The 25,272-nt window shown below is 58.2% G+C and overlaps 1 protein-coding gene and 1 long non-coding RNA gene across 6 annotated transcripts; one reads left to right on the plus strand and one right to left on the minus strand.

Moving 5' to 3' along the window:
• Positions 1-2,174: 2,174 nt before the first annotated feature.
• Positions 2,175-18,877, minus strand: LOC309626404. 2 transcript variants are annotated; one of them, XR_014243163.1, is made up of 4 exons: positions 16,024-18,877; positions 13,229-13,361; positions 13,048-13,105; positions 2,175-4,564 (listed from the first exon to the last, which is right to left on the minus strand). It is a non-coding gene; the product is annotated as an uncharacterized lncRNA (long non-coding RNA). The 2 variants fall into 2 exon arrangements; XR_014243164.1 differs by lacking the exon at positions 2,175-4,564 and adding an exon at positions 6,572-9,022.
• On the plus strand, positions 13,356-25,172 carry LOC309626352 (uncharacterized protein C15orf39 homolog). Of its 4 annotated transcripts, XM_082386976.1 has the most exons (4): positions 15,351-15,538; positions 18,886-19,041; positions 19,471-21,711; positions 23,737-25,172. In XM_082386976.1, the coding sequence occupies exons 2-4, from the start codon at positions 18,936-18,938 to the stop codon at positions 24,102-24,104; spliced, it is 2,715 nt and encodes a 904-aa protein (XP_082243102.1). In that variant the 5' UTR covers positions 15,351-15,538; positions 18,886-18,935; the 3' UTR covers positions 24,105-25,172. The 4 variants fall into 4 exon arrangements, with proteins under 4 accessions (XP_082243103.1, XP_082243102.1, XP_082243100.1 ...); XM_082386977.1 differs by lacking the exon at positions 18,886-19,041 and having other exon boundaries at positions 13,356-15,538; XM_082386974.1 differs by having other exon boundaries at positions 18,886-21,711.
• Positions 25,173-25,272: the final 100 nt, after the last annotated feature.

Raw genomic sequence — 25,272 nt, forward strand, 5'->3', positions numbered from 1 at the left:
TTCTTTTTTTCGTGTCCACTAGAAAATTTTTAAAAAACATACGGCTCGTATTATATTTCTATTGGATAGAACTACTAAATGTCAGGTGACCTTGTGTCTTGGGTTTACTTTTACCAGGCAACATCAACATGGCTTTATTAACTGAATACTGTGTCAGGTCCTGAGTGGCTCCGGCGGGTTGGGTGGAGTAGGGGGCTGCCACGGAGGCACTGTGCCAGTTCTCGACAAGTTGCCAAGCCCCTTTTGGCTCCCAGCTCAGCCTGGCTGGGTCCTCCTGCAGTCCTGCCTCCCTTCCTCCACAGGACACTCAGGCCAGCAGAAGGCTGGGCAGAGGATTCTGGGACCTGACAGGGCTCTGGGAACTCAGGGAAGGAGCTCCACACAGGCCAAGGGTTCAGAAGACAGTGTGGCCAGTGGCCAGAAACCATGGCTGGCCCTTGAGAGCTGTTCCCATAGCCAGGACCACAGAGGAGCCTTTCAGCCGCCCAGTCCCAGGCTTCACTGCACAGCAGCACCTCCTGGCCATCTCTTAGTGGCAGCAAAGCCCTCTACCAGCCCTGCCAGTATCACCTGGCAGTGATGGAACAGGCTCCCCAGCTCTCTCATCCTCTGCCACCTCCCATTCCCCAGGCTCTGCTTGATTAAAAGATGTTCCTGATAATCACAGGGCTGCAGGCTGAAGTCTGGGAAAGAAAGATATCCCAGACTCACACACACACACACACAAAACCCCACGCAACTTCTGCAGCTGGCATTTCTGATTAACAGTCCACACCTGGTAATTTGAGGGCTGTCCTAGTTGGTATGACCCAGGTTTAACCCATGCAGCTGATATGAATGTGACAGCTTTACGGCCCTGTAAAGCTAACCAGACCTGTACATAGTTAACCAACCTTATCTAACATTCCTTTTTCTTCTCCTATATAAACTTGCTCATAATAACAATAGCTAACAGTCTTTCATGCTTTTTGTGTGCCAGGCACTGTGCTAGTAGCTTACACATATTAATTCACTTAATTTGAATTCAATTAGATTTCAGGCACAACAACAACCCTATGACGTATGTGCTGTTATTATCCATTGTTCACGGATGAGGAAATCGAGGCACAGAGACGTTAAATCACCTTGCTCAAGGTCACACAGCTAGAAAGGGACAAAACTTGGATTGAAACCAGGTGAGTCTGGCTTTAGTGTTTGTGCTGCCAGTCACTTTATTACACAGCTTCTCCCAGGATACTGGAGGAATCTATTGTGTTTTGTTTTCCTTGACTGGTTCCTTTGCTAACCAGTTTATGGTAAACCTGTAACACATGCTCACCATCTAAAACCTGTCTGAGATTGGCTTTCACAGATTAAAAATGATGAGGTAGAAAAGTGACCAAACTCATAGGGAAGAAGAAAAAAATCCCAGAGGAATAAATCTTCCTATCATTCTTTGTCCATTTCTCTACGTGGGTGGGCAAGAAAGCACTGTCTGAGAACGGGTGTAGCTTGTTAAAAGAGACACTGCAGCGGAAGGTTGTGAGGCCTGGGCTGATAGGTGCCCTTAGTTTAGCAAGCTGCCTGGGCGGGCTCAGAAATGGGAGACATAGCTGGTTTGCTGGGGTGGGGTGCTAAATTGCTAGGAATGAGGATGGGAGAACAAGCATTTCAGACGGGGGTTGGGGGGGAATCCCTGGAAGATGTCAGCAAGCTGTGACCTGAGTCGGGAGTGGCGGGATGGGAAACAGCTGATGGGTTTTAAGATAAGAGGGCCACCGTTTCATTGTCTGACCTGCTTAGCTGTGACGTTGCTCCTCTGCATCGTCCGGACCTTTGGTCAAAGCCTAACACCAACGCTGCTTTGCGCCGGTCAGTGCTGAGGGGCTAAGGGCTGGAGAGGGGGTGGGGGTCCAGCGTGGGGAGGAGTGGGCTGGAGGCCATGGGCGCAGGGCGAGCTGCTGGGTGGGAAGTCTGCCTGGAGAAACAGAAGCCACTCCACCAGCCTCAGAGTTACTGGAGGGCCACTGGGTCCCTGCCAGTTGCAGGGTGGGCAATGCACAAGGGTGTCCAGCCCCTGAAATCCAGCACATGCTCTGCTCCCCCGTCAGGCGCCCTGACACAGGGCTCTGTCTGCCCCGAGCGGTGCCTTTTCCCAGTCCAGGTGGGCTGGCAGCAGCCCTGTGTGGAGCCTCTGCTGAAAGCTAAAGGCTTGAGGCCCCTCGGACAGTAGCCGCTTGGGTCCTGCACATAGTGCAGGACGTGGACTGCTGCTAGATCGTCCTGAGTCAGAGAAAGACCCGTAGGGCCTCATCCTGACTTCAGACTCAGCCTCCTGCCTCTTTCTGGGGCCACCCTAGGCCAACCTCCTCTGGGCAGCCTGCCTCTGCAAATGCGTCCAGCCCGTGGGACCTCAAAGACACAGAGATGGGGCCCATGATGGGAGTCCCGAGTGATACGCTATGAGCAATAGAGCACCTGAGTTTGCTAATCAGCGTTTGGTTTGGTTTGGTTTGGTTTTGAAGAAGTTAGAGCAGACTCAAGGGTTTATTTATTTATCCATTCATTCCTGTTGTTTATAATGAACCTGTACACCAGATACATTGATTTTCTAATTTAGTCTCACAACATACCATTTGGTGTTTTTATTCTTACATTACAGATGAGGAAACTGAGAGGCAAAGAATAGCTGCGACCCAGCCCCTGTCTAGATGGTACAGGTCTTCCCGTTTGGTAGGGGTGGGGTGGTGGCAGCCCGGGCTTCAGGTGGGAGAGGGTGAGCCAGTGAGGGCTGTGCCAGTGCTTTTCATTTGCTTCCACCATAAAAAAGGAAGAAAGGCGTATGAGCCCCATTTCAGAGATGAGAAAACTGGCCAACCGTGTCCAGTGACTGGCCTGAGGTCACAAAGCTCGGCTGGGGCGCAGCCAGGATGCAAACTTGCCTTTGCTAGTCTGGTGGAGGAACTCAGTGTAAACCCCAAAGCAGTGAGTGCAGGGACAGGGGCTGGGGATGGGGGAGTGTGGGGGGTGGAGGTTGGGGAGCAAAACCGGGGCCGGGGGCAGTGGGTGATTGAACACCCTCCCCCCAACACCTCCTTATTCTGGGCCAGAAACGAGAGGCCAGGGGGGCTTTTAGGGTCCTGGGTGACTAGTGGGTCCTGTGGGCACACACAGAGGGCACGCATACCCTGGCATAACAGGCCTGGCAGAGTGCAGGACACAAAGAACAAGGGGGGACTTCCCTGGCGGTCCAGTAGGATTCCACACTTCCACTGCAGGGGGCACGGGCTCGGTCCCTGGCCGGGGAGCTAAGATGCTAAGATTCTGCATGCCATGCAGCGCAGCCAAAAAACACCAAGGAGTGAGCCGATGAATGAATGAATGAATGAATGGGGGAGGGAATGAATGAAAAGCCATGTTCCGAGGTGTGTCTGTCCGTGAGGGGTTGTGCTCCCGTGTGGTTGCAACATCTTCTCCTCCTGGTCCTCTGAGCTCCTTCCTGTGAGTCTGGCCTGGCTGGGAGAGCTCCATTCCAGGCGCAGTGGCAGGAGCACAGGGCTGGGAGTGAGGGACCACAGCTTGGGGTCTGCTTCTGGATCTGCTGCTTCCTGGCAGTGAGAGCTTGAGCAGGTCACTTCACCTGGGCTTCCGCCTCTGCACGACTGGCCTACTAACCCGCAGCTCGGGAGACTGCTGTCCACTCCAGTCTGCTAAGCTTCATGAACTGTGAGGCTCTGGACTGATGTTGTCCTCATTACGAGAAGAGTCAATAGTCCTGGACAGAGTCCACAGGCAGCCGGGTGGACAGGAGATTGGACAGGAAATGGGGAGGGGTAGAGGAGGGAATGCATCCAGCTGAATGAGGGCTGGGGAGGGGGGCAGTGGACACCCCGGTGCAGGCCTGTACTGGGAGAGGGGGCTCTCTTGGTTCTCCCAGGCCAGTCCCCCACATGCACACGCACCTCCGGCTGCACAGCCCAGCTCGGTCCACCCCACCCCTCGGGTTCACCTCCAGGAAGCACTGAGCATTGCTGAGCCCCAGCTCACGCTGGGTTCCTCACATTCACAACCTCACTTAGTCTGCCTGATTGTCCCACAAGGTGGGTGACAATTATCCTAATATTATACCCGCAGAAGCTGTGCTACAGGGAGATGAAATGACCTGCCTAAGGTGACATAGCTAAGAAGCAGCAGAGGCAGGATTTGAGCTGAGGACAGGGCACCCATCTCCCCCGGCCTCTCCAACCCAGAGTGTGGGCCCCTGCCCTCCAGTCCCGTGGCCCTGGAAGCACATTCTCAAGCTCGGGGAGGGCCCTCATTCTGCTCTGTGAGGCCTGTCTCGACTTGTCACGGGGTGGGGAGGCCACCATCCTGGTAGAAGCCTATCAGGTCACGGTGACAGTCCTGGCTCCCCAGGGACTGGCTCCCAGCCACAGCCCTGGGGGGCGGTTAGCACTCTACCCGCACTGACCTGGAGTCACGGAGTCAGCCAATCAGGGAGCCCCTCAAAGTCCACAGGGGTGCTTGGGACCGAAAGGGTTGCAGGAGTGGATGAGAGGTGGCCCCGGTTCTGGGCAGACCCTGACTGAGAAATAAAGAAGACTGATCATGGCTGTGGTCACCTGGGCCCCAGGGAGAGGCCCAGGCCTTTCACGTCCAAGCCAGATCCACTTCCTGGGTTCACCAGCTTCCCCTGCGGCTTCCCTCAGCACCCCCTTCCCAGCTGAGAAGTACAGTCTCCACAGTTGCCTCCAAATGACTTCACAAATGCTTTGCCCTTAAGGCTTTATGCTGCCCCTTCTGAGGACAAACAGGGACCATGGTCACAGGCAGGGCTCAGGCTGACCAGAGCCTGATACTTCTGCCCCCCACCGTCAGCGCCCGTGGTGTGGGTCACAGGAAGCCCCCATGGACTTGAGTTTGACACTCAGAAGATCACTGTGGGCAAGGAGGACCAGGCCAGAGGCAGCGGCCTGGAGGCAAGGAGCCATGGTTTCTGAGTCCCTTCCCCTTAATTGAACAAACCCACCTCAAGGCCTTTCGCCCTATTAGGATCGTCCTGCTGTGTTTCCTTGTTGTTGCCTCAGAACTGGGATAGGAATGGGGATAGAACTGGAACTGGGAGCCAGGATTGGGATGAAGATGGGCTGGGAGCTGGAGGCTTGAAAGCAGGAGATGTTACTGGAAGGACTCGCCTGCCCGCTCCCCTCCAGCTCGGAGCCTCTGGAGGGAGGAGGGACTGGGGAGCTGGTTTTGGCTTTCTGGCCTTTCCGCCGTGACTCACAGAACTTCTCCTTTCTAGAGTAGGGAAAGCGGACCTCGACTTTCTCAGGGTCCCAAGGCCTTCTCAGGAACTGGCCTGAGAAAGGAGGGGGAACACAGGCTCCCAGAGTGCTTACTGCCTGCCAGGCCTAATCAAGTGCCTGCGAACACTGGGCACTTGAGCCTCACCATGAACTTGGGGCAGGATCATCATCCCACAGTCAAGGACCCTGTAGCTCAGAGAGGTGAAGGGCCCTGCCTGAGGTCCCACAGCCATGAGTGGCAAGTTGGGATTTGGGACTGGGCTAAGTGGCTGGTGGCATTTTTTCACCAGACCATCTTTAATAAGGCAATGCTTATCCCAGGGAAGGAGACACTTACAGGGACTTCTGGCACCAGAACAGTGAGGCAGCAATGGGACTTTTCTAGACTGAACCGGAGGAGACTCATTGCAGGGGCAGACCCTGCCCTGGCCAAGTGTCTTCCCAGCTGCACTCTATTTGCCCTTCCTGCTGCTAGGGCTCCAGTCTCGTGGCTGACCACAGACCGATGTCAGCCCCAGGTTGCCCCGATCTGTGGGTTTTGGCTTGGGGTGAGGCTGACTTCCTGCCTATCTGGGTCCCCTGTGCCGTTCAGACTGGTTGCTTACCTGGGCCTGACATGCCCTCCCTCACACCCTCCCCCAGGCCTGAGCAGTACCTTAGGGGCACCCCCAGCCCTGTCAAGGCCTCTCTCCCTCAGCCAGTGTTTCTCTGACTCTGGGGAGGGAGACAAAAGCTGGCTTCCTGTGACGCTCACCTCCTGCCCCACAGCCTGGGTGCCGCTGCCACCTGCCTCCCACCTCCATAGCACTGCTGCTCTGCCCCACACCCCACATCTTGTAATTCTCCCCGGAACCTGGCGGCTGTTACTGTGACTGTTCCTTTGTTAAAGATGTGGAGGGCTTCCCTGGTGGTGCAGAGGTTAAGAATCCACCTGCCAATGCAGGGGACACGGGTTCGAGCCCTGGTCCGGGAAGATCCCACATGCCTCAGAGCAACGAAGCCCGTGCGCCACAACTACTGAGCCTGCGCTCTAGAGCCTGTGAGCCACAACTACTGAGCCTGTGTGCCACAACTACTGAAGCCCGTGAGCCACAACTACTGAAGCCCACGTGCCACAACTACTGAAGCCCACGTGCCACAACTACTGAAGCCCACGCACCCTAGAGCCTGCGTGCTGCAACTACTGAAGCCCGCGCGCCTAGAGCCCGAGCTCCACAACAAGAGAAGCCACCGCAATGAGAAGCCCACGCACCGCAATGAAGAGTAGATCCCGCTCGCCGCAACTAGAGAAAAGCCTGCGCGCAGCAACGAAGACCCAACACAGCCGAAAAAAAAAAAAGATGAGGAAATTGAGCTCAGTCAGGGGACATCTTGGCCTGCCCCTCACGCCAGAGCCCCTGCGCTGTGCTGTGGCCTCACACACTCTGACAACCCCTCACATCTCTCCACTTCCTTTTGTCTCCTGCAGGAGGCCCTCTCCAACCCCACCAGCCAGAGACCATCCCACCCGCCCTCAGCTCCCTGATCTGACCCCAACCGGTTTTGCCTCCTTCCCTTGGGGACCTGGCTGTCCTCGCACACTTCCCCTGCCCATCACCCTGATATCCCAGCCAGCCAGGCGTCCCTGAATAAGCAGAGCTGGTGAGGAGGTGTGTGGGGGTGCTGAGAAGGGTCCCAGCGATTGCTGCAAGAAGCCTTGTCCTGGGAGGGGCTCCTCTGCCTCCCAGCCCCCTACTCCAATCCCAGAGGGGTTCTTCAGTTGGCTCCGCTGCCCTGTGCTGGGAATGCCACATCAGTGAATGCTGGGGCCACCTGTGGGTGCAGGGAGACTGACAGGGGCCTTGCAGCCTGGCCCCTGGGCCTGCATGAACTTGCCCCAGCCCTGGGCCCTGAGGTCATGGAGACCTCCTCAAACCCCTTCCCAGGGGAGCCGTTCAAAGGCAGACAGGCCGATGAGGTGCTAATTACTGAGCTAATTGGAGCCGAGTGAGCTACAGATGGCCTGGTTGTAGGGACTGCATGAGGGGAGGGGGCTGCCCGCAGAGGGTGAGGAAGGAGGCCCAGGTTCAGAGCGGGCTGTGTTTGCTCAGGAATTGTTGATTTACTAGCACTGGCCAGCTGTCCTGCAACGTCCTGGTCTCCTCCACAGCTCAGCCCTGGCCCTGGCTTTCTTGCCACCAGAAGACTTGTGTTCTGAGGCCACACTTGTTGGAAGGGTTCACTGAGCACTGGGGGGCAGAGTGCTGTGCTCCGGGGGAGACTGGAGGAGGAGGGAGGACACCCCTGTCTGGGGTGGCAGATGTGGGGCTGGGGGCCCTTGAGGCTGCCTGTGAGAACAGCGGTGACAGCACTGAGCTGGGTCGTCCTGGCAGGGTCTGGGCTCATGCCATGCCAGCCCTGGCTCTTTCTGGACCTCGGCTTGGGCTCTGTCCCTCAAGAACAGGCCTGTGTGGCCTCCTGAGGGGGCTGGAGAGCCCAGGGAGATGGATTTGTGCTCTGTGATGATGGAGGCTCACAGATGGGGGATGAGATTGACCTCCAGACAGAGGGCAGGCGAGTTAGTGTGGCCACCTTGATGCAACCAGAAAGGATTCCCCTCTTCACAGCCCACCTTTCTGGCACATTCTCAGCACCCTGGAGTAAGGGGGTCTTTGGTTGCCTAGGGTCAGACCCCAGGCCTCAGCAGGGCAGTATGTGACTGTCACTCACATCGGCCTAGGTGTCTCAGCCCACCCCGCATCTAGCCCCATTGGCTCCCGTGGCCCCTGACCACACTCTGCACTCTCTTTGGTCTCCAGGCCTTTGTCAAGGCTGTTCCCCCAACCAAACCTACCCTCTCTGCTCCTTTCTGCCTAGTTAAATCCCTCCCCACTCTGAAGGCTCTGGTTCCATCTGCATCCCAGACTGCTCTGTGACCTTCTGCTTGACCTGCAGCCCTGGCTCCTCCACACCCCTCAGGGGACCCAGGACCCCCAGACCAGGTAATCAGGAGACAAAGCTGGGAGGCTAAACACCTCCCCTAGGTGAATGCCTGCCCCCACTCTCCTTCCCCTCAGGGTGCTCTCAGAACTCAATGTGATGATGGGTATGAACAGTCATCGGTAGTAATACAGGTTTAATAGCATGATGATAATTGTTCCAATTTTCTGAGTCCCTACTTCTGAGCCAGGCATTGTGCTAGGTACTTTCCTTGAATATCTTCTCACAGCAACGCTCTGGGGCTGGAGTTTCTATTATCTCCACTTGTCAATGAGGAATTGGAGGCTCAGAGAGGTCAAGCAACCCATCCAAAGTTACACAGCAACTAAGTGACAATCTGGGGACTCTTGAGTCCCTCCCCTCACAATGGGAGGAGGGTTGTTATTATTTTTTTGCCAACCTGTTTCCTTCCCCCTTTCCCCTCCCTCCCTGCCTGTTATCCTCTGCCTGGTGAGTTTGCATCATTACTAGGGCTCAGGGGTCCAATTAGGGGACCTCCCCAAAGGATCAGACTGAGGCAATCCCTGCCCCTGCCCCCCAAGGGGGCCTCCCTGAGCCAAATTTTTTTTTAAATTTATTTATTTTATTTATTTATTTTTGGCTGCATTGGGTCTTCGTTGCGGTGCGCGGGCTTCTCATTGTGTGGTGGCTTCTCTTGTTGCGGAGCACAGGCTCTAGGCACGGGGGCTTCAGTAGTTGTGGTACGCAGGCTCAGTAGTTGTGGCACATGGGCTTAGTTGCTCTGTGGCATGTGGGATCTTACCGGACCAGGGGAGCCAAAGTTTTAATTAGCATTTTACAGGCTAAACACTGCCTAATGAGACAGGGGTTATCATCCCATTCTACAGACGAGGCAACGGAGGCTCAGACAGGCAATCAGCATGTCCAAGGTCGCACAACCACTGAGAGGCAGAGCAGGATTTAGACCCAAAGCCCAAGCCCTGTAACCTGGGAAATCATTCTCCTCATGGACCCCACCTCAGGCCACAGAGTGGTGGTCAGTAAGGCCACAGGGCTGCACCCCCAGTCCCTAAAGAGGGAAAAGTGCCCCTCTCTGCTCCCACTCAGCTTCCCCTCAACCTCCCAGAAACCTGAAGGCTCTGAGTATTGGTGTTTGTGTGGAAGACCCTGGAGACCCCTTTCGTGGGGCAGGGCTATGGGTCTAAGCTGAGAAAATGATAAGGAGTTTCTGAGGTTACAGATCTGAGGCACCACCCCCATCCCTCCCAGGCACATGAGGCCTCCTGACCATGACCTGAGCTGGCCTGACTGCAAGCCTCCCCGCTCAGCAGCAGTGGCTGTGCCAGCCCAAAGCCAGAGCCTAGTCCTTGGATGCAGTTGCCTGGTAACCAGCCCTAAGTGATGGAAACCCCAGCGGGCCACTAACGAGGGGGCAGCGCTAACCACCTGGCCCGAACCCCACTGCCCCAGCCGGCCTTAGGAAGGCTTCAATGGGCAGTCTACCCGGCCTGCCCACGATAGGACAGGAGGGTACTCCGGTACTGGGGGAGGGGGCCCAGGCAGGGCCAGGAGGACCTGGGTTGGCAGCCTCCCAAGACCTTTGAACTGGGGAGCTGGGGGAAGGTAATTCCTTATGGAGGCCAAAGCCTGACCGAAGCGAGGCGGGCACTGGGCAGGAGTCAGGGTTGTGGGTACAGCTTGCCCAGGCCCAAACCACCATCCTGGAAACAGCTGGGCTGCTCTGCCCAGGGCACAGAGGCCCGGGGGAGGGGATCCCCAGAGAATGGCCCTGGATAGGGAAGGAGGGGAGGTGATTAGGGAGGCTGGCAGGAGTCCAGGCTCAGGATGGGGGGAGCAGCCTCCTGCGACGACACCGAGGGGGAAATGCATCAGCCTCTCCCCTTCTCTCAGGGGCTCCCCCTCCTCTTCGCCTCACTCCCAGTCCCAGGCTGGGGGCCTCCGAGGAGGGGGCTGCAGGCGTGCAGGTGGAGCTCAGCCAGGTGTTTCTCCCTCCTGGGGGTGGGATGCGGAGGCAGCATCGGAACAAGAAGGAAGCCAGTGTTCAGACTGGACAGGCCTTCAGGAGACCTGGGTTCCAGGCCCGCCTGCCCCAGACCCTGGGCATGTGGCTGCCCCTCTCTGGGCCTCAGTTTCCCTATGTTGACCAGCAGGCTGCCGCTGGCCTCGGGTTTGCGGTCTCGGGTCCTGAGAGGCTGAGAGAGGAAATGCAGGGGCTTCAGGGGAGATTTTGGCAGCAGAGGCTCCTCTTAGGCTCTCACCTCTGGGCCCGGGGAGGTTTTTCTGCCTTTCTTCCCTTTCAGATGTGCACAGTCCCCCTTTGCCATGAACCCTTCACTCCACAAGCACGGCCTGACTTAGCCTTGTGCTGGGCACTGGAGTTCCAGCACTCAGGCAGACCCAGGCTAGTATGAGAGCCAGGCTTGCAACTAGATAATGGAGATAAGTTCATGGCTAGCATGGAGATTAGTTCAGAATGCTATGAGGCCTCAGAAGAGGTGACCAGACTGAGCCTGGAGCTCTGGAAGGCTTCTTGGAGGAAGGGGCCTGAGCGGAGCCTTGAAGACCAACAGGAGTTAGCAAAGAAAGAGCTGGCCAGGCAGCCAAAGCTCAGGGAGAGCATATTCCAAAGCATGGAGGTGTGACCTGGCAAAAAACTTTGGCTCTGGTGGCTGCAGTGGCAGGCCGGTTGGGGAGGGTCAGTCAGGAGGCAGGCAGAAGCCAGAGTGGGAAATTGGATCCTGAGGGAACTGGGGAGCCATGGGAGACTCCAAGCTGGGGGCAGGGAGAGTGACAGGGTCAGATGTGGGCATTAGAAAGACCTCTCTGGAGTCAGCACCTAGCCAGACCCCCTACCCCACCCCACCCGCCAGCGGCTGGGTTCTGGCACAGCCAGAATGCGGGACCCTCCCCTGACTCAAGGCCCAGTACCCTATCCCTCAGGCCTCTCTCAGGCCACAGCAGCCCCATCCCCACACAAGCAAACATTACACTGGAGTGTCATGGTCTATTTTATATCCACCTCTCTCACTGGCCAGGGAAACAGTACCAGGGTCCCACTCACTGCCAGCATAAAGCCTGTGGGTCCTCAGTAGTTGGTGGAAGGAAGGAAGGGAAGGACAGTCAATCCACTCGGGCTGTTAATTAATCAGAAAGTCCTCCCTCTCCTGCAGTAAGGTCCCCAAATTATTGTGTGCGGGTTTTTTTTCTAGCCAGAAGGCAGGCATGGTCTTCAGAGTGGCCTAGTGAAAAGTCTTCTCCCTTTCTTGGTCTTTGGGATCCCCCTCTGAGAAACTGATTTCCTCTGGAGGTGGGGTCGGGTTCCTCCAGAGTTGGGGGGTGTCCCCATTCCCTGCTCACTCAGGAAGAGTAGCAGTTTCCCCCTGCCCCTAACCTGGCCCTCCCTGAAGAAGGAAACCCTGGTTTTCCAGCACATCTTTGGGAAGTGGCTCACCACATGCTGATCAGATCCTATAAACCTGCCCCACCCCAGGTCCTATCCAGTCCAGACCCCCTGATATGCCCTGAGCCCAGGCTGACAGCCCCTGGTACAGGGGACCGCTCAGGCTATGCATGCTTGAGTGGCAGAGGCTTCCCGACCACCAGCTGTGCCTGAGCCTTCTCTCAGAAGGGTTTGGGGTCACATAGTCCTGGGCATGGGGGAGAGTCCCAGCTCCTCCATTTCTTGGCTATGTGGGCAAGCCGCTTCCCCCTCTAGAGCTACCACTGGTTGAGGACTTACTATAAAAAACAAGCTGTGAACTCCTTGGATCTGCATGAGCCCTGTGACATTTTCTAATCATGACCATTTAACTGATGAGCAAACTGAGAGGTTAAGGGATTTGCCTAAGGTGACTCAGCTCAGTAGGTCACACCTCAGTTCACTTGTTTTTCACACCCCTGCCTCATATGTTTGTTGTAAGAATTAAATGAGATCATGTCTATCAAGCAATGGACGGCAGGGCCACGTTCAAGGCGGAGCTCCTTGCCTTCTTGCCTTGCCCACCTACCAGAACTGAGATGTTCCTCTGCTGAGCAGGAGGAGGGAAGGGATGAGGAAATAGAGAGGACAGAGAGGGCCATAACAGCAATCTGGGGGCCTCCCTGAAGGAGGCAATGTCTATAGCTGGGTCTGAAAGGATTGGGGAGAGCATTGCTGTGTGTCTTGGGAAAAGGCACCACACCTCTCTGTTTCTCTGCCTGTAGGGTGGCTACCAGCACAACGTCTCCCTCCCCTGGGGTGAGAAGGAGCTCCTCTGAGGAAGGAAATTTGTAAATAGCAGGGGTGGCCTCATTAGAGAGAATGGCATTGTTATTAATAGCCATGTGTAGGTAACAAGCAGAGGTTCAGGAAGCTGACCTTTTACCTCGCCTTCCCAGGGAGCCAGGAGGAGTAATCAGTGTCTGGGGCGGGGTGGAGGGGGAGAATCTGCCTGTGGAGCCTGTGGAGCCCTGGTGTGTGTGTTGGAGGGGGGGTGGTGACTGTGTTGGAGGGGGGGTGGTGTGTGTGTTGGAGGGGGGGTGGTGTGTGTGTTGGAGGGGGGGTGGTGACTGTGTTGGAGGGGGGGTGGTGTGTGTGTTGGAGGGGGGGTGGTGAGTGTGAAACCTCCTTTCCAGGCTTCTCTATGCCACTGTTCTTTGTTAACGCCAGCCAGGAAGCCCACATAAGGGCAGACTATTCCCTTCTCTGTTTTTGCTCACACTGTTCCTTCCAGCCACAATACCATTCCTTCTCTCCAAGACCACAGCCTAATAAACACACGGTGCGGGGGGGTTCCCAAGGCAGCCACCTTGTACTGATTACCTTCTTTTATCCAACAAAGGCTTGATAGGCACCTCTCCCCACAGGCTCTGCACATGACCTTGGGATAGAGAAGAAGAGGGCAAGGTCACGCCTTCAGGAGCTCATAGTCAGCTGATACTCTACAAACTTGTTATAGTTTACAAGCAATTTCCCACACTGATTTTGTTCATTCAACACTCACCGCAGTCTGTGAGGCAGGTTTCATGGTTCCTGTTTTGCAGGAAAGGAAACTGAGGCTCAGAAAGTTACAAAGTGGCTCCCAAGTCCCCTGCCCTGTGATATCTCTTTTGTAGTCCAAGGTGTCTAAGTGATGCCTAAAAGGAATGGAGAAGACAATGATTAAGTGAAGATACTTTGTGAAGTGGTCTCTGAATTAAGACAAGACTCAATGGGACCGCAGAATCTTTTTTTTTAAAATAAATTTATTTATTTATTTATTTATTTGACTGCGTTGGGTCTTCATTGCTGTGCGCGGCTTTCTCTAGTTGCAGCGAGTCGGGGCTACTCTTCATTGCAGTGCATGGGCATCTCCTTGCAGTGGCTTCTCTTGTTGCAGAGCACAGGCTCTAGGCATGCAGGCTTCAGGAGTTGTGGCACGTGGGCTCAGTAGCCGTGGCTCGCGGGCTCTACAGCACAGGCTCAGTAGTTGTGGCGCATGGGCTTAGTTGCTCCATGACATGTGGGATCTTCCGGGCCCAGGGCTCGAACCCGTGTCCCCTGCATTGGCAGGCGGATTCTTAACCACTGTGCCACCAAGGAAGTCCTGGGCTGAAGATTCTTAATTGGCCCCCTTGGGGTCTTGCCAGGCTCATCCTGGCCTGGGTGGGCTCCGCTCGGGCTCAGAGAGATTGAAGGGAACACCCAGCCCGCTGAGCATACAACCCGAGAGTTCTGAGACTAGACCCTAAGAGCTGAGAACACTGCCCTCCACCCAGCCCCTAATTACAGGGCAGAGGCGGGGGAATGGGTGTCGTGGAGGGGAGGCCAGGTTGGTGAAGAGCAAGAGTGGGGAAGAACAGCCTGTGAGCTGAGGCTTGGCCATGACTCCTAGTTGTCAGCACACAGATGCACTTTCCTGATCTCAGCCTGCTGTGTGACTTTGGGAAAGCCCCAACCTTCTCTGAGTCTCTGCTTGCCAGCTCTCTCCGAACTCTATTTCTAAGGACCCTCCAGCTCTCAGTTAAGTGACACCCTCTCTGCTGCCCCCAGGTGACCTTCACTTCCTCTTCCTCCCTGCAGTGCCCAGCCCCTGCTGCTCAGCTCCAGCTGCTCTAGCTGCTTCCTTACTCTTGGAACCTGTGGCCTTACGTTTGCTCTACCCTTTGACTCAGGCAGGCCTGACCTTTGGGATCTGAGCAAGTGGCCTGGGTGGTTTTGCCCCATGAACTTGCTCTGACCTTTGGCATGTTCACCTGTTCCCTCCCTCCACTGCACACACCTGTCCCCAGTCCTTGGGCAGCCCAGGAAATGTGAGGGACCAGGTTTTTCAGAGAAGGTAGCAGCACCAAGGGGCTTCTCATCCAACATCAGATGGCCCAGAGAGGGCAAATAGAGAAAGCCCTTCCACCACTCCAGTCCCTCTCTTGGTAACAGACCATTCCTGGCTGGGGATACTCCACCCCATCCCACCTCCCAGGCTACACGTGCTCAGGCTTGTCTTACTGAGGGAGATTTGTCCTAAAGGTTCAGAGGCCACTTAACAAACCTCCCAGCATCCTCATTCCTGTCTCACTCCAGAGATGGGGAAATCACCCCTTCCTCAGACAGGTATGGTGCCCTAACAGGAGTTGAGATACATTTGTTTGGAATTTGCCCTCACTGGCTGCACCGAGATGAGGGGACAGACTAAGGAGCCCTTCTCCAGCCTCCTAATGCAACTGTACTAGCCCAAGAGAGCCAGATATTTTATTTTATTTATTTTTTTGAGAGCCAGATATTTTAATACAAACTCTTCTAAGCCTTACGACACAACCACTATGATATAATCCCAGTTTTACTAAAATAAGGAAACTAAAGCTCATGAGGTCAAGTGGCGGGCGCAAGGCCGCATAGCTAGAAAGTGACAATGAATGAATGATCTAACGGAGTGACTGAATGAAGGCGTGGGATGGGCGCGCCAGGCGATGGTTCTCAGAGTGCGGTGGGTACAGACTGTGCACAGCGCCCGCGGCCCGGTCCCCAGAGGGCTGGCAGAGGCAGGCCCTTCGCACCCCGGGGCTCAGGGGAGCGCAAGCTCCCAGAGGCGCGGCCGGGCTCTGCCCCAACCGCGCGGGCCGCCCCGCCCCCGCTCCGCCCCCAGCCCGCCCCGCCTGGGACCGCAGACGGCGCCCGGCGGCGGCGCGAAAGGCAGCGAGGAGGGTGGCTCCGGGCTCGGTGCTCACCGCGACTTCCCGTGCAGGGCCCGGCCGGACAAGGACCCGCGGCCTCGGCGGCGCTGGAGGATGCGGCCGCGGCCCCGGGCAGCAGCAGCGGGAACCCCGGTGCCCTGCAGGTAGGAGCTCGCCCACTCTGCGGGCGCGGAAACTTGGGCCGAGTTTGCGGGCGGCGCGTGGGGAAGGGGCGGGTGGCGCTGCCCCAGGGCGCCCCTGCCGGCCGGCCCGGGGATGGAGCGCGCTGGGCCTGGGCTGAGGTGGCGTGGCTCCTGGCTGCCGCGGACCCCCGGCTGGCGGGCTGCGGGGCCAGGGTCTCGCCGCTGCCCCAACTTTCCCCGGACTTCGAGGCCCTCGGGGCCTGGTAGCTCTCTGGAGCCCCGGCGGGGCCCCTGCGCCCGATCCGGCGTGGGGCTGGCGAAGAGGAGCTCAGGCCGAGCCCTCGGGCCTCCCGCTGGGCCCGGCTCACGTGGACTGCCCGGGCGGAGATGAGGGGGTGGCGGGGGGCTGGCCTGGGGGGCGTCTGGCACTGAGGCGCCGCGGGGCCCTGGACGCGCCCTACTGGGACGGGACGGCCCTGCGGTTTCCTCGCTACGGCTTGACTCACCCTCTGGCCGCAGCCCAGGCTGGCGGGATCGCCCCGAGGCGGTGGCTGTCCGGACTCTGCTGCCGGGCCGCCCCCTGCCCCCGCCCTCCCGCCAGTCTTTGGGTGTCGGTCCGTGGGGCTGGGTGCGCGGGGGCCCGAACGAGGGGAGAACGCAGTTCTGGAGGGGCGTGGGTGCAGATATGGGCCAGGCACGTACTTGCAGGCACGGGTTTGCATGGGTGGCGGCGGCCTGTGTATCGGCCTGCTGGGGTGCACGTGCGCCCCAGCGCCTCAGGGCAGGGCATGGGGACACCCGGAAGCCGCCGGGGTCGGGTGTGGCGGCAGCCCCAAAGCTAGGTCGGCTGAGGGCCCCAGGCACCGGAGTTATGGGCCAGGCAGGTAGGGGAAAGGGGGTGGAGCGGATCCCGCGACCCTTCCCCCACCACGAGAGCCTGGGCTGCCCCTAGATGCGGTTGTAGCGTGGGCAGGGCCCAGAGCCTCAGCTGGGGGAGGTGTGAGAACACGGGAAGGGGAGCCGATTCAGCCCTCTAAGAGAGTCCAAGCGCTGGCCACAGCTGGGCAGGATCGCTCTCTTCTTCCTGGTCTTGCCCAGCGTCCATCCGGAGACCCCTTAGGCGTTGGAAGAGGGAATTGAGCCACGGAGCTGTTTGCTCCCCCTGCTGCTTAGGGCAGGGATGGCACAGCGGTGGTGGGCTCTTCTCCTGGGCGCTGCTTGAGGTTGGTCCTCCCAGCCCAGCCGCAACCTCAGCCAGCAAGCAGCTCGGTGGCCCAAAGGGTGATGTGACCCTGCCCCCTGGGGTCCCGCCCTTCTCCGAACAATTGCTTGCCTCTTGCTGCGTGTGTGTGAGGGAAGGAGGCACCTACATTTTGGCTACCGTTTAGAGTGGAGAGGGGCCTCGCTTGAGGGAGTGTGTAAAACACTGGGCTCTCCCCATCTCCTAAGAGCCGGAGGTAATGTTACCCCCATACCCTTCATAGTCCTCTGCTGCCTCCCTGGAGCCCCCATCTTTCCCCCAAAGACTCTTGTGGGTCCCAAGTGGCCTCACCTTTATTGGGCTAAGTCCCAGGGGGGGTGTCTCAGGAAGTCTCCAGGGTCAAGGGCACGCAATGGGCAGAGCCTAGGAGAGAAGGGCTCTTGGGGCCGGGGGTGGGTATGGAGAAGGCCCCAAGGAGTGTGTGGGGGAGGTGAGACTAGAGCCAGCACTTATTAACCCAGGGCTCCCCAAGGGCAGGGAGGCTCAGCACTCCCCAAACCATACAACCCCTTCTTGCAAAGTTGCTGTGCAGCAGGGTGGGGGCTTTCCGCCTGGGGTGCAGGGCCCTGTCATAGGGCACGGCTATCGGTATTGTTGCTCTGGTGCTCCTTCCTGTCTTCTCGGAGCATCCATTTCTCCAGGCTGGCCTGAGGTGTTGGATTCTGGCCCGGAGATGAGACAGCTTTCTTTCTGAGTCTTGTCTGGCTTCCTTGGTGCACTTAGGCTGGGATGAGAGTAGGCATTGGCCCCCATATTACCCTTGGCTTTTTCTGTCCCCAAAATGTGCTGGTCTAACTCTGAGCGTGTGGGTGTCGTTGGCCACCAGCCGGAAGGGAGAAGACTGAGAGAGGGGGGCTGGTTTTGGCTTGGTGATAGAAACTTGTGACACCTGTCCCATGGCCTAATGATAGCAAGATTGAGCTGATTCATCCTTTCTAAGCCACCTGAGGGTTTCAGGGAACAGGGCACTGGGGGAGGTAGAAGCAGGTCAGTGTGGTCCTAGTAGACTGGCCTCAGATGACCCCCTCCTGGGCCATTGGGTGCCTGCTGCCTTGAGGAAAGCCACAGTTGACCTCTCTGAGCCTAGGTCCCAATCCTTGCTTGGCCTTGCTTGAGGACCTTAGTCTTTCTCTGGTACTCAGTTTTTCCATCAATACAATGGGAGTCGTTGCCAACTAGCACTTTGTGACCCCTGGAAGCTCCTTCCCTGCACATTCACATCCTCTCGCCTCCCCACCTGCTCCATGGTCCTGTGCTGCCCCCGTGTTCTTGGAATAGCTGAAGTTTAGGGGCTGGGATGGGCACAGGTTCTCCTCCCCTACGCTTTTGGGAGCTTCCTGTTGGCGCCACAGCACCATCTGCTGGACAGCCTTTGCTCTCCTCCTGGGGGTGGGTCTGGGGTGGGTCTAGGGTGCGGGGTGGGGCTTATACAAAGGGTTGCGCTGGGGCACTGCCCTCTAAAACCAAGCCCAGTATCTGTCCTCCTGGGCCTAGGGACCTGGGTTCCAGGCCTGGCTCTGCTATTTTCCATGAGACTGGCAGGTCAGAAAGTGAGATCTAGAGTATCACAGGAAATCTGAATTTGTAGACAGTGCCTGATTCCACATCTTGGCTGCTGTAGGCATCTAGAGATCACTATGGCATCTTGGAATAAGAGCTTGTAGTGAGAGGTAGGAAGCCTGCCTCTCCTCCCATCTCTTTCATCAGTGACTTTGGGATGAATGGGTCTCCTCATCTGTAAATGGGTGGAGGTGTGGGCAGGAGGAGTAGCCAAGTGAAGCGATCCTCAGACTGTGTTCTACAAAGTCTGAAATTGTGGAAGGGGTCTTGGGAGTCATGTGGAGGAAAGCTGAACAGAAGGGGCTCCTGGAGTGGGAGTGGGGGTATGTTAGGGCTGCTGTACAAGAATTCATTAAACAAAGGATTCTGCAGCTTACAAAATAAAGCTGGCTCATGCCTTCATTCATTCATCCATACAGTCTTTATTGAGCATCTACTAAGTGCCAAGTTCTTGGGCATGGCAATGAGCCAGTAGGAGCAACAGCCTTCTGTTGCTTGCCTGTAACCTGTTTTTCTGACAGCCCCTGCCTCTCCCTCTCTCTCCCAGGTCAGCAGTTGAGTAGCTGGGGCCCTGGAGGGCTTGAAGCCTTCACAGTGATGGCGGAGAAGCGGCCACTGGGGACCCTGGGGCCTGTGATGTATGGCAAGCTGCCCCGCCTAGAGGCAGACTCTGGGCCTGGGCACAGCCTGCCCCCCTCTGCTGGTAACCAGGACCCCTGCAGCTACAAGGGTGCCTACTTCTCCTGCCCCATGGGGGGTCCTCCGAAGGCAGGGTCTGAGCGGTTGGCATCCTGGACCCCATACCCACCCTTGTACCCCACCAACATGGCAGGACCCCCACTTCGGGCAGACAACCTTCTGACCAGCTGCCTGCTCTACCGCCCACCCACAGAAAGCTCCGAGAAAGTACAGGACTCTGGCCCCGTTGAGCTCCTGCCCTTCGGTCCCCAGGCTCACTCCTACCCAGGCCCACCACTGGCGGCACCCAAACCTGTCTACCGCAACCCTCTGTGTTATGGGCTCTCAACCTGCCTGGGGGAAGGGGCAGCAAAGAGGCCTCTGGATGTTGATTGGACGCTGGTGACTGGATCCCTGTTACCCCCCGCCGACCCATCTTGTTCTCTGCCCCCAGCTCCTGGCAAGGGCCAGTCCCTGGATGGCACCTTCTTGCGTGGGGTGCCAGCTGGGACATCTGGCAAAGACTCCTCGGTGAGCTTCTCCCCGTGCCAGGCATTCTTGGAGAAGTATCGGACCATCCACAGTACGGGCTTCCTGGCCTCCAAGTATGCAGGTCCTTACTCTGGGGACCCCAAGCAGGCATTGTCCGAGGGACCCCCCAGTCCTTGGACCCAGCTGGCCCAACCTCTGGGACCAGCCTGCCAGGATGCAGTGCCCACCCACTATCCGCTGCCCCATCCCGCACAGGCCTTCCCTTGCCCTCCAGCCTGTCGCCACCCAGAGAAGCAGGGCAGCTACGGCTCAATGCTTCCACCGCAGCCTCTGGGAGCCCACAAGGGGGCCGGGTACGCAGCTGGTGGGCTAAGCAGCCCCTACCTGCGGCAGCAGGCAGCTCAGACACCCTATATGCCCCCAGTGGGGTTGGATACTTATTCCTACCCCTCTGCCCCCCTCCCAGCACCCTCGCCAGGCCTCAAGCTGGAGCCACCTCTTGCCCCACGCTGCCCAGTGGACTTTGCCCCCCAGACGCTGGGCTTTCCTTACGCCCGGGATGACCTCTCTCTCTATGGAGCATCCCCAGGGCTCGGAGGGACGCCACCTTCCCAGAACGGTGTGCAGGCTGTGCCACAGCCCGGTGCCTTCCAGCGGGCGTGCCAGCCTCTGCCTGCCAGCCAGCCATGCTTAGAGCCTGCAAGACCTGCAGAGAAGCCAGTGCAGGAAGCCGAGGAGAAGATGTGGCTGCCCAGCTGCAGGAGAGAGCAGCGCCAGCCCCAGCGCGATGAGCACCCTGGGGCACCCATCGTCATTGGAGATAGTCCAGTTCCACGCACCCCACCGGCACTCCCGCCCTGTGCCCAGGAGCGCCAGTCTCTTCCGCAGAACGATGGCACACTGCCACCCAGCTCCCCACCCATGCCGATTATCGACAACGTCTTCAGCCTGGCCCCGTACCGTGACTACCTGGACGTGCAGGCACCTGAGGCCACAGATGAGCCAGACCCGGCCCCAGCCCCCGATGAGAGCCGCGACAAAGACTGCAGGGGATCTCTGCCTGGCCGGGAAGCCCCCTCGAGTGTGCACGCCTCACTTAAGGAGGAGGTGGCCCTGGACTTGAGTGTGAAGAAGGCTGCGGCAGAGGCCCCCCCTACCAAGGTCCCTCATCCCGCAGGGCATGCCAAGCCCACCGCAGCTGTGGATGTGCCAGGCGTGGGAAACACAGTCTCCGACATGCCAGGTGTGGGGGACACGGTCTCAGATCGACAAGTCCTGAAAAAGGTAGTCACAGAGGCACCAGACCTGCCTGGGGTGCCAGTGACCGCAGAGGCCACCCCAAGGACCAACTTCCACAGCTCTGTGGCCTTCATGTTCCGAAAATTCAAGATCCTCCGGCCAGCACCCTTGCCTGCAACTGTGGTTCCAGCCGTGGTCCCAGCTGTGCCCACCTCAGCCCCTGCCCAGCCTGCACCCACCCCCACACCTGTGCCCGCTGGACTACAGATTCTCACCCAGCCCTTGCCCGTGGCCTGCTTCAACCTGGCGCTGCCCAGCCCTCCAGCTGTAGCCATGACCTCCCCCGCCTCGGCCCCTGCTCCGGCTCCATCGCCTGCACCAGCTCCGGCTCCGGCTCCGGCTCCGGCTCCGGCTCCGGCTCCGGCTCCAGTTGCAGGCCCCGCTCCAGCTTCTACTCCCGCCACAGCAGACTCCCCAGAGCAACACTTTGCAGGACTGCATGCGTCCCTGTGTGACGCCATCTCAGGCTCAGTGGCCCACTCCCCGCCGGAAAAGCTGCGCGAGTGGCTTGAGACCTCTGGGCCTTGGGGCCGGGCGGCGTGGCAGGACTGCCAGGGTGTGCAGGGGCTGTTGGGCAAGCTGCTGTCCCAGCTGCAGAGCTTCGTGTGCACGCAGCAGTGCCCCTTCCCCCACGTGGTGCGGGCCGGGGCCATCTTCGTGCCCATCCACCTGGTGAAGGAGCGGCTCTTCCCGCGGCTGCCACCCGCTTCCGTGGACCACGTGCTGCAGGAGCATCGCGTGGAGCTGAGGCCCACCACGCTGTCGGAGGAGCGGGCCCTGCGGGAGCGCGCCCTGCACGGCTGCACGTCGCGCATGCTGAAGCTGCTGGCGCTGCGCCAGCTGCCCGACATCTACCCTGACCTGCTGGGCCTGCAGTGGCGAGACTGTGTACGCCGCCAGCTGGGTGAGCATGGGGCAGCCCCAGTAGCCACCGGAGCTGTGTGAGCGAGTGACAGGTGTGTGGGCTGTGTGAGTGGCCACAGCCAGGGGCTGAGGGATTCCCGGGCTTCTGGAAAGAGCTCGTGCCTGGGGAGGGGGCTGGCCTTCCAGGGTAGGCTCTGTGGACACCCCCCATCCCTCTTCACCCCCAGCATCAATGAGCGCCTGCACAGCCTCCTTTGTAAGTCTCTGAACGTGCCAACTGCTCTGTCCCCAGGAAAACTTGGCCTTCCCCGGCGCAGCACCCTCCCAGGTTCCCCCCTCATCCTCCGTTGTGCCTGTCTGAGGTCATTTCCCCCTGTGTCTGTCCCGCCCCGCCTCCCCTCTTCTGAGCTCAAGCCCCAAATACCTGACTGCATGCTGGGCTTCTGCACCTGGGGTCTCTTCAACCCTTAACTCCTCCCAAACCACACTCCTGACCTTTGCCCTGAGCTCACTTCCTACCCCAGTCTTTCCTGTCTCAGCAGCACTGCACTCATCCAGCACCTCATACCCCAAACCTGGGAGGGGTCCCACCCTCCCTCCCTGAACACTTTTAAATGTGTAATTCCCCAGTCCTCCCAGATATTTACACACACAGAAATTGCCTGTAAGTCGGAGCGTCATTTTGTGGTTTGCTTTTCCCTACCAAATAATCTGTGCACGGTGTTCTCCAATGTGCTGTTTTTGTGTCCGAGAGCATCTTCTGCATCAGTTCAAGTAGCTGGACCTTGCTCTCGGGAGTGGCTGTAGTGCCTCACGGCGTGTACCATCAGGATCACACTTCTTCAGCCGCGGCTTTGGTGATGGTGTCAAGTGGTGTCTGTCGTTGCCTGTCCTACTTCAGGACATCTGGCACTGAGGCCAGAGGCCCGCTCTGTAGTCCCCCTGCCTTACGTCCGCCAGGCCTCTGATTGTGTCTCCACAGAAACTCTTTCTTGTCTCCCCCTGCCTTACGTCCGCCAGGCCTCTGATTGTGTCTCCACAGAAACTCTTTCTTGTCCCCTCCCCATCCTGGCAGCCTTGCCCTGGGCATTTACCTGGTCCAGACTCCATATCGGGGTGGAGAGGGGGCCTGAGGCAGCAAGGTGCTGATGTGGAGTTTGGGGTGTGGGTGATGAGCATTACTGAGCACTTACAAAGTTGGGGCATTTGCCCTAATGGGGTGCAAAGAAAATGCAAGTACAAGAATTCTATTCCTGGGTGAGAAAGAGTGAAAGTGGGTGTCATGCCTCACTCACAAGCTCCCCAGCCAGTCTTGTCTCTATACATTTGGGCTCTCTGGGGCCCAGAGAGGGACAGGTCCGCTGGACAGTGGGTTCCAGGCACGTCACAGACCCCTCCTGCTCTGACCAAGTCTATGAGAGTCTGGGGCCCAGCTTCCTACCACTGGCTGCATTTTGGTGCCCCCGTCCCCATTCCCTCCCGTATCCTTATGGGGCCACTCCTCAGTGGTGTCCTTAGACAGTGCTCCCCTGACAGCCTCCCTTCCAAGTAGGTGTGCTCTTGGTCAGGAGCCCCCTCCCATTCCCTCCGCCCCTTCCTCCACTCCCTCCCTCCGGGCACTGCTCTCAGGGCAGTCCCTGCCTGGCTCTTGTTCCGGTTCTGGGGGTGATGTGGCAGAAGAATGATGGCACCCTTATACGTGGCAGGGTCCTCTCTCTCTGTGCCTCAGTTTCCCCACCTGTTCAGTGAGCCTTTGGATCAGACCAATGGTTTCTGGCCTGTTGAGCCCCTTTCCTCTTGTCCTTGCACCCAAAGGGTTCCTGGGGGGGTGCCCTCATTAGATAGAGTGCTGGTATCACCTGGGGAGAAGCACACCCTTTCAGCTTGACGGGCATGACAGTCTGGCCAGTGTGCACGTGCTGGGAAGGGTCATGATGTCTGTGACCCTGCCAGGGCCGCCCTGACCTGGGACAGTAGAGCCACTGGTCTAGATGGCTTTGGAGGCCTGGAGATGGGACTTGAGGGTGTTGGGGGTCTGCAGCCTGACGGTATGTTCATTTTCCAGGTGACTTTGACACTGAGGCTGGATCTGTGCCCTCCTCAGAGCCCACCGTGGCCAGAGAGGAGCCAGAGAGCCTAGACCTGGCTTGGAAGTTGTCTGCCCCCAAAGCCAAAAAGCCGGGGAGGAAGCCACCAGCCCCTGGCCTGGAGAAAGCAGAGGCGACTGCTGGAGGAGGGTCCCGAGGTGCCTCACCCACCCCTGCTGCTGGTGCCAGCTCGCCCGGCCCCGCGATGAGGGCGCGCTTCCGCAGCCTGCTCGAATCCGCCTGGCTCAATGGCCTGGCTCTGCCCACTTGGGGCCACAAGGCCTCAGGACCCGACCGGACCGCGCCCCGCCCGCAGCTGTTGGGCAGCCAGAGCCATCAGCTGTAGCCTTGGTCGCCTCTGCTGTTTGGAGATCTGGGGATCACTCTCTATGCCCTGCTTCTGCCGGTCCAGCTGCTGAGGGCCAGGAGTGGACATGGCCTTGGGGTTTCTCCAGCTCTTACCCTGCCCCCACCCCCCACCCCAGGCTGGGGTGAGAGACCCTGAACTTTTAACTTGAGGGCCTTTATCAGAAAGGACTACTTCCTATATTTCTTCCTTAGAGAAAACGTGTGGGCTTTGGAGCCCGACAGACTTGGGTTTGAATCCTGGCTCCTGTTCCTTGCTGTGTAAACGGGCGGGCCACTTCCTCTCTTGCGCCCTCAGTTTCCCATTTGTAAAATAGGACAACACAGCCTACCTCACAGGGTTGTTGTGCGGTGATGCCTGACACACACCCATCACGGTTTGCTCTCTGCTTCCTGCCCAGGACAGGAGCCTAGGTCTCAGCCAGGGCCTGGAATAGGAGGCTGAGGCCCGCAGAACCTTCCTCTAGAAAGTCTTGATGCGTCATAGGACTTGGTCATCTTAGAGTGGTACGTTGTCCAGTGTATATGGCTCACACACTTTCTAGAATCATTTCCCAGAAAAGCCTAGGGCTACATACAGCCCCAGCATTTGGGGTTGGGCCTTAACCCCTGAGTCTGGAGCTCCCTGAGGGGAGTAGGGATACAGCCTGGGGCTGGCATCCTTGTCCTGGGCCTGCTGCTTTCACCCCTGGGAGGCCCCGGCCTGTGCTGAATTGACACCCGTGACTTCCCTGAGGCGCCGCCCCAACCTGGTGCATTTTCCCAGGAAAGTTGTGTGTTTGCCGGAAGCCAAGCAGCTGCAGGGACTCAGGGACTAAAAAAGGGACAGGCTGAGTGACAGCTCAGTCCTGGGAGGTCTCCGAAGATGTCGACTAAGGACCTTGGCCCTCCCCAAGCCAGGGCCCCGTCAGCCAGGCCTGCTGTGGGTTACCTTCTTGCAGAGTGCTGAACTGAGCCAGAGGCTGGCAAGCCGGGCCCTTGGCCTAGTTAAGGTCTGTAATAAGGCTGTGGGCCCTGGAGGCAGGCCATTAAACATAAAAGAATTTGGGTTGTGTTTGGACCTGGGGCCTGACTGTGTCTTGGGGGGAGGTCATAGATTTCATATGTCATCGCTAGCCCCTCACTCAGAGGCTGCAGCTCTCCCTGCT

Source organism: Balaenoptera borealis (assembly GCF_965194805.1).
Source record: "Balaenoptera borealis genome assembly, chromosome: 3".
Classification (NCBI taxonomy): Eukaryota; Metazoa; Chordata; class Mammalia; order Artiodactyla; family Balaenopteridae; genus Balaenoptera; species Balaenoptera borealis.

Coding starts and splice junctions, on each gene's coding strand:
- LOC309626352 (XM_082386974.1), top strand. CDS start 18,936: ATGGCGGAGAAGCGGCCACTGGGGACCCTGGGGCCTGTGATGTATGGC. Junction 21,712..23,736: donor CTGTGTACGCCGCCAGCTGG/GTGAGCATGGGG, acceptor TTCATTTTCCAG/GTGACTTTGACACTGAGGCT.